Source organism: Microcaecilia unicolor, chromosome 3 (assembly GCF_901765095.1).
Source record: "Microcaecilia unicolor chromosome 3, aMicUni1.1, whole genome shotgun sequence".
NCBI classification, from domain to species: domain Eukaryota; kingdom Metazoa; phylum Chordata; class Amphibia; order Gymnophiona; family Siphonopidae; genus Microcaecilia; species Microcaecilia unicolor.
The window spans coordinates 374231269-374244341 of NC_044033.1; the positions used below are offsets into that span (position 1 = coordinate 374231269).

General features: G+C 42.6%; 1 protein-coding gene across 1 annotated transcript in view; it reads right to left on the minus strand.

The window, feature by feature from the left end:
- Positions 1–13073, minus strand: part of MPV17 (mitochondrial inner membrane protein MPV17) — a 146088-nt gene that overhangs the window by 33395 nt on the left and 99620 nt on the right. The window contains 1 exon segment of the mRNA XM_030198599.1: positions 7716–7811. Coding sequence (XP_030054459.1) covers positions 7716–7811 — 96 coding nt within the window.

Here is a 13073-nt window from a genome sequence, read left to right on the forward strand (position 1 = left end):
CAAGAGTTCAATGACTGCATGCTCCTTTCTGAATTAATCACCTTTCTGTTTTTTTTGTTTTGCCTAGTTACCTACTATGAATATCTCTTTACTTTTCCCACACAGTACAGGTCGAAATCCATTTTGTACAGTCATCTCATTAAGCAATTCTTACTGGTTTGTTTCCATGCTACTCACAGCATTCTGTCACTGCACTTTTAACTCCTACAAGGATGATGTTCTACTATTTAATGCTAAATTAAAAAAAATACAAACTCTGAAGCTCCATTTAAATAAACTTAACATAAAATTTATAGGGTCTATGTTTTGGTATTACTTCATCTGAATCATATTATTTAAAGACTATGCCATTAATACTCATCTGTTCATGTTCAGACAATCGAAGTATATTACATGACTACTCAGAGATGGATGTATTAAGCACTTTCCCATTAATACAGATTGGGAGAAAGTTTTCCGTGTACTTAACCCTCTGTGTCTATCTAAAGATCAGTAGTGCTCTGGCTAAGGGAGAAATTCAGTGAGCCAGATTTAATGGAAATGTAGCTCATGTGCTAAACATTTTAAAGGTTTTTCTGTTTAAATGTTGCAGTTTGGTAGGTTTTTTTTTTGTTAATTCTGCAGATTTAATGCAGACTTCTAGTTGAGAAATCATTAGAGGAAATTTCGGAGTTTTTACTAAAGCTTAGCTCGAGTTATCTGCAGCAGGGCCCATTTTATTCCTATGGACCCTGCTACAGATAACTCGAGCTAATGTTTAGTAAAATACCTCCTTTGTTAGTTACCAAATATCTCTAGAAAGACTAAAGTACATAAGTATATAAGTAATGCCACACTGGGAAAAGACCAAGGGTCCATCGAGCCCAGGATCCTGTCCACGACAGCGGCCAATCCAGGCCAAGGGCACCTGGCAAGCTTCCCAAACGTACAAACATTCTATACATGTTATTCCTGGAATTGTGGATTTTTCAGTGTATTTCAGAAGCTATTCTGAAGCTATTTGTTATTTAGTAAATACTAAATTTCATAACATCAATTCCTTAAGCCCTCCACTCCTATCCTACTGCTCATACCCCTACACAGGATGGCCCATTCCTCTCCTCATCCCCTCTCACAGTCTTTGCTATAGTCCTTCACTAGTTTAGAATTCTTTCAGTTTTCACTTCCTCTTCCGTTAACATCTCTGTGGTAAAATTATGTCATACCTGATCATTTTCTTTCCTTTAGTCCTACCAGACCAGTCCAGACCAATGGGTTATGTCCATCTACCAGCAGAAGGAGACAGAGAAAAACAGCTCCAAGTAATTCGCCCTTTAAGGGTATTGTGTAGTCTGGAATGTTCAGTATTTCAAATAGACAAGCAATGGTGCTCAAAACATTTATAGGAAAGAACACTGAAAAACTGAATAAACAATGACGCCATGCGGCTTTAGTTGCAACATGCAAAGAGGCACATCCTCCAATGTCATACAGATATTTCACTCAGTCAGGCACATACTCAACTGACGGACAGATATTACACTGAGTCAAAAGATGTAAGACATAAAAGGTATTGAGATGGTAAGCCAAAAAATCATCATCTCGGCATAAAGAGAGGACCTAAGGAAATCCAGATAGGGAGGGTGTCTGAATTAGTCTGGAAGGACTAAAAGAAAGAAAATTGATAGGTAAGATATAATTTTAGCTTCCTTTATATCCATACCAGACAAGTCCAGACCAATGGGATGTTGCAAAGCAGTCTCCCAAATAGGGTAGGGATACCAGAGAAGAATTGGAAAAAGAAGAACCTCCCAACAAAAGGGAGATCGAAGTCAGGAATAAAGGGAAAGAGCTGAGAGCACTTTAAATGGCAAGCACTGAGCTCCAGGTATGCCTGAGGAAGGGAAGAAAATCTCCACTATGTAAGCACTGCAGAACAGAAAATAAAACCAGATAAGACAAAGAAACATTGTCTATATCAATGCTGAAGGCACTGTTGGGCTAGAATTACAGAGGGAGGTAAACAAAATGAAATTCCATAAGGCCAGAATTAAACAACTATTCAAAATTCATGGATCATAAAGCAGGACTCAACATATTTTCACAAAATCTAGGAGCCAGCGACAGACACCTCTCTTGTTTCTCCTTCCCCATCTTTCCAACATTGTCCCCAGTGAAGTTGGGGGTAGGGAAATCCCCTTTCAGATCAGCAACAGCTCTTTCAGAAACTGGTTTCCTAAGGGCTCTTTTCCTATTTTGTGTTTTTGTCAAAGAAACTAGAAAATCAGTTTCCTACAGTGTATCTGCAAATCACTAGTAAAAGCCAGTAGTCTCTCTTTCCAAAGCATGTTGTCAGCTGTGTGACAGCACTCTCTAGACAGGTGAAACAAAGAAGCAATTGCCTCTTTGTTTCACATGTCACCAAAATCATCAGTCTCTCTCTTGCTCGCACATACCCACTCCCCTTCAGCCTTTACCCAGCCCCCCCCCCAGCCTTTTGCTCGCACATACCCACCTCCCAGCCTTCACACCCCGCCCAGAGTCTTCACCTATAGGCCGATGCTCAGAATCTAACGCCGAATGCTCAGAGGGCACTAATACTAAGGACAATGTGCAGGACAATGGCTGCAAGTAGCATTAAAATTTGGTCCATCCTATGTAAATGAGGTCCTTAGCTATCCCCTTCTGAATGTTCAGAAACAGCACACAAACCAGCTCAGAGTTGGTGTCAGGGTGTTGCGGTTCTGTGAGCAGCAGGGGGAGGGATAGGCCATCGCAAGCACCCTGAACTGTATCGTGCTTCCTTCCCTCTTTATACATCCTGAGAACGGGATCGTTATTACAGCAGACGGAGGAGCTGCTCAGATGTGCATCAGTGGTGTGCGCTTAGACTGAGCTGATTGATACAGGGTTGTGGGAGGGAGAGGAGCACAGGAACAGAATGAAAGTGGAAACTTTCATAAATCCTGTCTCTTGTGTTGTTCAGTTCAAAGTCATCTTTTAACCTGGAAACAAAGCACGTGCTCCCTACTCTCCAGTTTGACTGGGCATGTGCACAAGAGCTGTGCTTACCACAAAGCTCTTGTACACATATAACAGGCACGTTCCTCCCCCTTAACTTCCCAATGCATAACACTAACAGAATGCATATAATTTGCATGTTATTAATGTTCAGTAGTAGTAGTAGTAGTAGTAGTATCTCTGTGCCATTCCCTACAGTGCTAGTCAGGCCCACCAGTCTCTCTCAACCCCCCCCCAGCCTTCACCCAGTCTCTCACTCAAATTCAACCCGTCTTCACCCAATCTCTCTCATCCTACTACTACTAAACATTTCTAGAGCTCATCCTCCCCAGCCTTCACCCAGTCTTTGGCTCACTCACACATACCCACCCCCCAGACTTCACCCAGTCTCTCTCTGAGCCCCTCTCAGCCTTCACCCAGTCTCTCTCTCAACTCCCCCCAGTCTCTCTCTCAACTCCCCCCTTCTCAAACCCTCTCACTCAGCCTTCACCCACTCTCTCTAACATTGCTATCCCAGGTACAAAATAAGTACCTATGTATAATATGTAAACCGCTTTGATTGTAACCACAGAAAGGTGGTATATCAAATCCCATTCCCTTTCGCATTTGTAGCAGTCCTTTGACACTGAATGCGGTTGTTTGTATCAACTACTGTATTATTGGCTTCGTATTTTTTATAGTGAATAGATGCTGAGAGATACTCTGACTCCTGAAGCAGGCATATTTTTGCTGAAACACGGGACTGTGACAAGTCCATTGTATCTGGTAATAAAGATTTTTATCCATCTACCTCTGGAGCCCTGCCTGATTTGGTTGTCCTACGTCCATTCACTACTCTGTTGGACACTACCCTAGAATTTTCCCTGGCAAGGCCTAAGGAACTGCTATAAAAACTTCTGCTGCAAAGTAACAAAGGTATGCCATAAGGTGGCCACATAAGTTGCACTCAGACCACCCGAGAAAAATGAAACAGATATTTAGTGCACCAGCTGCTGACCAACGAAGAAGTGCCAAGATGCAACCCAAAGAGATGTCTCATACAAGAGGATGCAAACGTTGTAGGAAAATAGGTGTTTGAGCAGTTGCTAACAACACATAGCTTACAAGGCAGCAATATGTCACAAGAAAAGGCTGAGGCCGAAGAAGGGTGAGGAACTAAGGCATGGTCCGTAACCAGCACAGAATAATGAACTTCAGAAGTAGGGCACTCTCGTCAACACTGCCCCCTAAACCTTGCTTTTTTTTTTTTTTTTAAACAAGGTTGCTCTGAAGCTATCGCCATAAATACCTTATGAAAGGTTGAGGCTGCTGTCACTGAAGTAACACAATAAAATTTATTTATTTATTGCATTTGTATCTCACATTTTCCCACCGTATGGCAGGTTCAATGTGGCTCACATATTGCTAAAAAGGCAGTTACAAAATTTAGATTTGTAGAAGTCTAGTACATAATACAGAAGTACAATAAACGCTTAGGTTGATATATTAGCATACTGCGAGAGAGGTTAATATTATTGTTTTCCATTTCTGAACTTTTCGTGATGTATGGTGGTGTGGGATTAGGCAGATCCAGGGGGGAAAGACTTCTTGAAAAAACGTGTTTTCAGGATTTTTCTGAATTGTAGGTAGTTGTCTGTGAGTTTCAGGTCTTTGGGTAGTGAGTTCCAAAGTTGTGTGCCTATAAACGAGAGGGTGGTGGCATATGAAGATTTGAATTTTATACCTTTGCAATTGGGGTAGTGAAGGGTTAGGTAGGATCTTGCTGTTCTCGTCACGTTTCTTATTGGTAGATCGATAAGTTCTGTCATGTAATCTGATGCGAGTCCATAGATGATTCTGTGGATTACTATGCATATTTTGAAAGTTATGCGAGTGTTAATATGAAACCAATGAAACCTTCTTAGGAGGGCTTTGCGCTTTCGAAGCGTGTTTTTCCGAAGATGAGTCTGGCAGCCGTGTTTTGTGCTGTTTGTAGTTCTTATGATTTGATCTTTGCAGCCTATGTAAATTGTGATGCCTAAGATTTTCAAGTGGTCTGAGACTGGGAGGGATGAACCCTGTGCGTTAATTGCCAAGGGGGGAACATTATTGTATTGGAACGAGAGTGTGAGACATTGGGTTCTATCTCTATTGAGTTTTAACTTGAATGCTGATGCCCAGGATTCCATGATGGTCATGCTGTTTATTATTTCCTTGGTGATTTCTGTGGGGTTCTGTTTGAAGGGAATATAGATGGTGATGTCATCTGTGCAGAGAAATGGATTGAGGCCTTGTTTGGATAGAGATTTAGTCAGTGGTGTCATCGTTAGGTTCAATAATATAGTTGAGAGCGGTGATCCTTGTGGTACTCCACAGTAAAGCCAGAGAGGCTGCTGCTACCATGGAGCTCAAGAGGCTGCCGCCACCGTGGATCCCAGGAGGCTACCGCTACTGCTCTGCAGTGCAACCCAAGCGGCTGATGTTACCATGCAGCCTAAGTCCAAAAACTTGCAGCTGCAGCGTAGCCCAAGAGGCTGGAGCAGCAGTGAAGCTCCAGAGCCTACCACCTCAACACCACCCACTGCAGAGATGGTCAGCATTGAAGCCCACAAGGCCTCTGTCCATAGCAGGGCATGATGAGACACAATGCAGTACAGAGGCTAACAATACAGTGTAGCCAACAAGTGTTGTAACAGTACAGTCCAAGAGGCTGCTGGCACCCTGCTATTCTAGAGGCTTCAGAAACAGCGCAATCCAAGAGGCTGCTATCATTGTATAGCCAAGTCAGCTGCCATAAGACAGATGCTGTTTCCGTATAGTATACACAACTGATACCATCACCCCAACCTGAGCAAGGTAAAATACAGGAGTGCAGTGTCTTTGCAAGGAGTGAAAGGCAGCCCAAACAGAAAAACCAGCACGTACATATTACCGACTGCAGCATCAATAGTCGCTGTTGAAAAGCAATGCAGGGCAAAATGGAACAATAAGGTAGAGTTAGTAATCAAAGGAGTGCATGGCAGCATAGAGATCAATGGCTGCTTAAAATACCTTCCAAGTGAGAGAGCAAAGTACAACATCAGATGCACATGAGAAAAGAATAATTCCCTTACTCACAGCCAATGGAGAGCAAAGAATTATACATGGTAACCTCAGCCATTGAATATAGCTCAGAGTAGAAAAGAAGCACCACATTGGCTTCCAGGAACTCACCGCACTGAATAGTAATCCCCATACAGAGCAACACGGGAGGGGAAGGGACAAGGGGAGAGGGAGGGCAAGAAGCTGACCTGCAAAAAAAAAAGATAACAGAATAGGAAACACAGGAGCAACCAAAGAAGGAAGGAAGGGAAGGTATCCCCCAAAGGAAAGTAGAATTTCCTGCCATTAGACAACAGTCAGAATACACAAGCTTACCTTGGGGGAGTGAGAGAAAGTAAGGATCATATACTTGCCCAATGCAGTCCCTACATGAAAAGCTGAAGAAATTTTTTCTCCATTAAAACTCCTTTCAGCTGCTGTATAAAAAAAAAAGGAGTGTAGGCAGGAAGAGGAGGGAGCTGGTACCACCGCGTGTCACCCTAACTGGAGGATGAGGGACCCAGCACTACCGAGTGTCATCCTGGCTCAGAGACATTCCAGGCTGCTCGATACCCTTAAGGGATGAATTACCGGGAACTAATTTTCCCTGTCTTCTTCTGTTGGTAAACGGACATAACCCATACTGGTCTGGTATGGATATAAAGAAAAGGCCATTACTCCGTCATCTCTTTCAACCTCAAATTGTACTAGGCTGAGGTGGTAATAATCTTGTTTGTTTTCTTCCTTATATCCTGACTCTATGCTATCTTAACAGCTGTCAGTCATCTGTGCTGTTGGATGATACCCTCCTTATCTTTCCATAGCATATTCACTAATGGCCCCCTTTCAGAGCTGTTATACAGCACCTTTCAGTTCTGCAGTCTTGCTTCAAGCTAATACAGTAACCATAATTTTATGCAGGGCCGCCGAGAGACGGAGCCACCCCCCCCCCCAGGATCGCCGCCGCCGCCCCGCCTCCCCAAGGATCATCCCCTCACCCCTCAGCTACTGCTGTCGCCTCCCTCTCCTGCTTCCAGGCCGCTGGCGCTGCAGTTCCCCAGTCTCCACTTACCTACCCTCTGCTCCCTTCTGCCTGCCATCCGACCCCCTTCATTTAAATTTAAAAAAGATCTCTAAAGTAGCAGCACAGTGCCTTCTGTGCGAAAGCGGCAGATCGCCTCTGGCGGGCCTTCCCTCACTGTGTCCCTCCCTCGCAGAAATAGGAAGTTACATCAGAAGAGGGTGGGGCACAGGGAAGGCCCGCCCGAGGCGATCTGCCGCTTTCGCAGAGAAGGCACTGCATTGCTGCTTTAGAGATTTTTTTTTAATGCAGGGGTCGGAGACAGACAGAAGGAACTGAGGATAGGCAGGTGGAGAAGGGACTGCGGCGCCAGCGGCCTGGGAGCAGGAGAGGGCGAGAGACTCCGGCGCTGGGCCCTCCTTGGTGGCGGGGAATTTTGCCCCCCCCCTTCTCGGTGGCCCTGATTTTTTGATGCTTCATGTTCCATTGTAAGTTACCTACTGCCCTATACAGTGCCAAACACACAGATGACCCAAATAAGTTGCCTCATAATATTCATGCATGGTTACAATGTAAGGCACAGTAATATTTGCCTATTAAATTAAATCTTGCCCCATATAGAAAAGTCACTTACTCTTTTTAGTTTGTCCCACGTTTCTTCTATTGAAAGACCGTTAAGTGTCGATGCAATGCAAAGAAAACAGGCAAGGAAACCTGGGGCAAATAGACCCTAAAATAAAAAAATATATATATATACATATATATATATATATAAATACAAGATAAACAGCATAACTAGACACCAGTAAGCATAGACTTAGGAAGCATAAGACCACTTCTCTAATTCCAACCTGCATATTTGGAATGTTATTTCATGAAAGACTTGACTGCAGTATAGCCATCAGCAGCACATACTTAAAAGTTTTTTTCAAGAACAGTAATACTGACTAGGTTAGACATCCATATTTTTCATGTAAAAACTTGAGGAAAATAATACAGCATAAGGGTAAAATCTATTCCTCCATAAATATCTAAGTACCATTCCTTGGTATCTTAGCCTGCGGCACTAGTAGGCTCAGGGAACAGGGGGAGAGAGAGAGAGAGAGAGAGAGGAGAGAGAGAGAGAGGGGAGAGGGGGGGGGGGGGGGGGAGAGAGAGAGTCGGCGTAAAGGATGAGATGAGAAAGGAGTGCAGTTTGAAAAATGCAATTCTTTAATCCCTTACAGTAGGTTAGTGTTTGCATGCCACAGCTATTAGAACTGCTTCTCCCACAGAAATGCAATGAGGTTTCATTTCTCTTTCTTCCTCCTCCAACCACATGAAGAACCCTCACTTGTACAACACAAGAACTTCTCCCAGTTCAACCTCTTCTCTTCCTGTAACTAAAGCTGTGCTCTACCCCCACAACATTCACTGGTTGGATCCTATTCACAGTTTCTGTGCAAGTTACACTAGAAACAGGAGGCCAGAGACTTAGTCATGGAAAGGGGGTGGGGGTGTTTTAAGACAAATATATATAGTTCAAATAAAGGACACAGCTATAGGAGCCACAATATCATCTGACATGACCAAACAATATGTGGGTTGATTCGAAGAATTGTATTTGACTAATTCCCCTTTCCAGATCTACATTGGTCTTTGGAAGAGATTCATTGATGAAATTTTGTTGATCTGGTTGGGGTCTCCTCAGGAACTTCAAAGTTTTTTTGAATGGCACATCTTTTGTGATAGTAATTTGAAATTTACTTATATTTTTTATTTTTCTCAAGTACATTTTTTAGATTTCACAATCTCTATATCTGAAACAGGATTTACATAATCTGGTCCCTGTTTACTAAGCCGTGCTGTATGCGTGCTAACCTTTTAGCGCATCCTAAAAATTAGCACATGCTAATGATAGAGACATCTATTATATTCCTATGGGTGTCTCTATTGTTGCACATGCTAATTTTTAAGCACATGCTAATAAGTTAGCACGCCTACAGTGTGGCTTAGTAAACAGGGCCCTTTGTCTATTGTAAACTAACTGACAGGAACACATTGCTACAGTTACCATCCCCATAGACTTTGTGAAGATTTACCTGTTGAGACGTATCTGCTACACAGTTCACAAATTTAAACTCTAAGCGCAACATATATTTCAAAGATTTAAGGAACAGGGTTACCCTGATTTGTGTCATCAAGAGAGCATGCTGTACTGAAAGATCTTTTGTTGTTGCCATCTTCTAGATCAGTTTTGGATCGCTTAGTGTGCATCCTCCCTTATTCACCTGGCATTCATAGAGTTAGATCTGTTATTCTTCAGTACTGGCATATTTTGCAGTTACAGCTTATCTGCTAGGAGCTGCCCCTGTTTGCTTTCAGGAGTGGATAGAATCTCTGAGACATACTTGCTCCCTCGTATCTTTCTCCATAGATCACACAGATATTGTTCCCTCTGACCATATCATTGTGGACACTGCAGTGTTTGTTCTTCCTCCTATAGTGGGAATACAGTAACTCTAAATGGAAAATTGATCGGTTTGAAATGTGCATCTATGTGTCAGATCTAAAATATAGTGTATGCAATATGGTGCCCATGTACTTTGGTGTACATAGAGAAGACTACATGCCCTTTAAAAATTCATCTTATTGAACATTGTAGTTGCCTGCAGAGTCAAGATTTGAAAGCCCCAATTGCCTCACATTGTGTAGACTGGATATAGTTTTAACCAGCTACATTTCAGTGAAGTAGAAGTCCTCTGTTCCTGTCCTTGAGGTGGTCATTTTAACTCTTTGTTACTTTATAAAGAGAACTGCTGGATATTTAAACAGAATTGCATTGCGTCAACTGGTTTAAATAAGGAAATAAGGAAACTGAATGGTTGTAACATGTGGTGTGCGTAGAATTTATTCAAGATTTGAACATAATACAGCACACCCCTTTTTTGGCTTTTTCTCAGAACCACTTGTGTTGTCTAACGGTTGTGAGCATGGTGTAGAACTCTCCAGATACACTGGAGGGAGGGAGGACAGCTTGGATGGGAGGGGATGAGCCTAGCCCAGAGGGAGAACAGAGTAACTGACAATAGGTGTCATAGCTGGGGTGGAGTTGGAAGACGATAAAAGTGATAGGATTAGTGATAGGATTAGCGAGCACATGGTCTTTGGTTGCCTTCATCCCAGGGGATGTCCTGATCAGTCCCAATAACCTAAGGCTGAATAAAGAGTAGGTTTTTGCCAATAAAAGCATTAACTAGAGTGTGAGGAGTACTCCGGGTGGGTAGAAAGGGTTAACCCAGCCTGGCAGCAGAACAGGGAAGTGTCTGTTCAGTGCCAGAGGCAGCAGGTCTTAGAAGTACACCTCTGGAGGAAGGACAGACAGGGAGGTCTGGTCCTGAGTGGGTCTGGCGGCTGGGTAAAAGCCCAGCAGGACAGCTTACTGCAGCAAGTGCAGCAAACACAGTCTTGTTCTGCCAGAAAAGATGGCTATTGGAGAACTGAAAGAGCTGTAAATATGTAAATAACCTAGGATTTATTTATTGCATTTGTATCCCACATTCCCCCACCTATTTGCAGGCTCAATGTGGCTTACATAGATTTATTGACATGCAAGGTTCCACGTGAGGAGTTACGGACCAAGAAAGGGATCTGGGTGTCGTCGTCGATAACACACTGAAACCTTCTGCTCAGTGTGCTGCTGTGGCTAGGAAAGGGAATAGAATGTTGGGTATTATTAGGAAAGGTATGGAAAACAGGTGTGAGGATGTTATAATGCCTTTGTATCGCTCCATGGTGCGACCGCACCTTGAGTATTGTGTTCAATTCTGGTCGCCGCATCTCAAGAAAGATACAGTAGAATTGGAAAAGGTGAAGCGAAGGGCGACTAAAATGATAGCGGGGATGGGACGACTTCCCTATGAAGAAAGACTAAGGAGGCTAAGGCTATTCAGCTTGGAGAAGAGACGGCTGAGGGGAGACATGATAGAGGTATATAAAATAATGAGTGGAGTGGAACAGGTGGATGTGAAGCATCTGTTCACGCTTTCCAAAAATACTAGGACTAGGGGGCATGCGATTAAACTACAGTGTAGTAAATTTAAAACAAATCGGAGAAAATTTTTCTTCACCCAACGTGTAATTAAACTCTGGAATTCATTGCCGGAAAATGTGGTGAAGGCGGTTAGCTTAGCAGAGTTTAAAAAGGGGTTGGAAGGTTTCCTAAAGGACAAGTCCATAAACCGCTACTAAACGGACTTGGAAAAATCCAAAATTCCAGGATTAACATGTATAGAATGTTTGTACGTTTGGGAAGCTTGCCAGGTGCCCTTGGCCTGGATTGGCCGCTGTCGTGGACAAGATGCTGGGCTCGATGGACCCTTGGTCTTTTCCCAGTATGGCATTACTTATGTACTTGCTTATGTACTTATGACATTGTCATATCAGGATATCAGATACAGTTAGTCATGTGTAGCGATCAAGGAAGGGAAGAGGGAAGAAGGAAGGGAGATTAGGATAGTTATGGAAGGTGGGATTTATAAAGAAACTATTAAATTCATTTGTTGGAACTGCTACCAAAAGTCTTGGCAGAAAATAATATTTTTTCAGCAAAGTGAACTGTTGGATAATAATATGAACCATTTGATATGAAGAAAAAGTAAGACATTTGGATATCTGCCTATTGCAGCATTCCAATAAAGTTCTGTTTTGCATAAAATACAAATCCTGGAGTGGAGAGTTTTTTTGGAGTGAGAGTGAAGTTATTTTGCTCCCAGACTGAGAAAGAAATCAAGTGAAAGTGAGGCTTATAAGCCTACGGCCTACCAGGATCAAGCCGGGCCCCAGCCCGTCCAACTCAAAGGACTAAAATTTTATTTGTGGCCCTGGTTTGGATACTGCCCCGAAAAGCTAGCTAGGTACTTGGAACTTTGTGATGAGACCAGGGTTACATTTATACTGATTTTAAATGTGGTGGGATTGATAATATGGGATTGAGCAAAAGAGTAATGGAGTATCCTTGGTATATTTTGTGGGTGCAGCTCTCTTTGGGGTTAATCTTGAGGAGAGGGGATTTGAGTAAGATTGGGTCAGGGATTCCAGAGAACTAATCGCATTTGTGCTACTTTGCGTCATGTGACGAAGAAGCATAACAACACAGCATATCGTGCTCTTTTGTGTGCCTTTTATGATGTCATTTATCACAGTTTTGCTAATCCTTTACTCCACTAATCAATCTGGATTCTTCATTTGCCCATCCCTGTCCTATGTGGCCAGCGATTTTCCTCGTCTATGTATTATCATCTGTCTCTGAAAGTTAGTTTTTGAGCTCTTATGCCTATACTCTCCTCAATTTCTGTACTAAAACCTCCTGAAGCAGTACTTCTGAACAACCACTCCGTTCGTCATAAATCTGATTTCATTTATGCTCATCTTGATATTCTTTGCCTCAGAAAAACTTGGCTATTTGACTCTGACTTATTGTTTCTGGGGCAATTCTGTCATTCCCCCCCCCCCCCCCCCCCCCGCGGCTTTCAATTCCTTTTCTCTAACCAGGCATATAGGAGCAGTGAATGACTGGTGGTACTATTCTCTTCTCTTCAGATTATTCAGTTATACACTTACTCCTCTCCCATCCTTGAATATAAGACGTTTTGTCTTCAATCATCCCCATCCCCCTTCCTCATTTTAATTTGTTTACCATCTCCCATTACCCATGTATTGTTGCAAGCTTTTATGACACTGTCTCTCCTTATTTAATTGACCCATTGCCTTTCATCATCCTAGGTGATTTTTAATATTCATCGGATTGTAAGAACCCTATTGTAATTGATTTATGGTTTTTTCTCTATGCCTCTAACTTAAGACAGTATGACATTTCACCTACCCATTCTGTAGGACGTACATTAGATCTCATCACCACCTATTCTCTTTCTACTTATTTAAATGTTACCTTCCTAGTGTACTTTAGAGTAAATTCTCACCAATAATGTGATATTTACTATTGTAAGTTAAG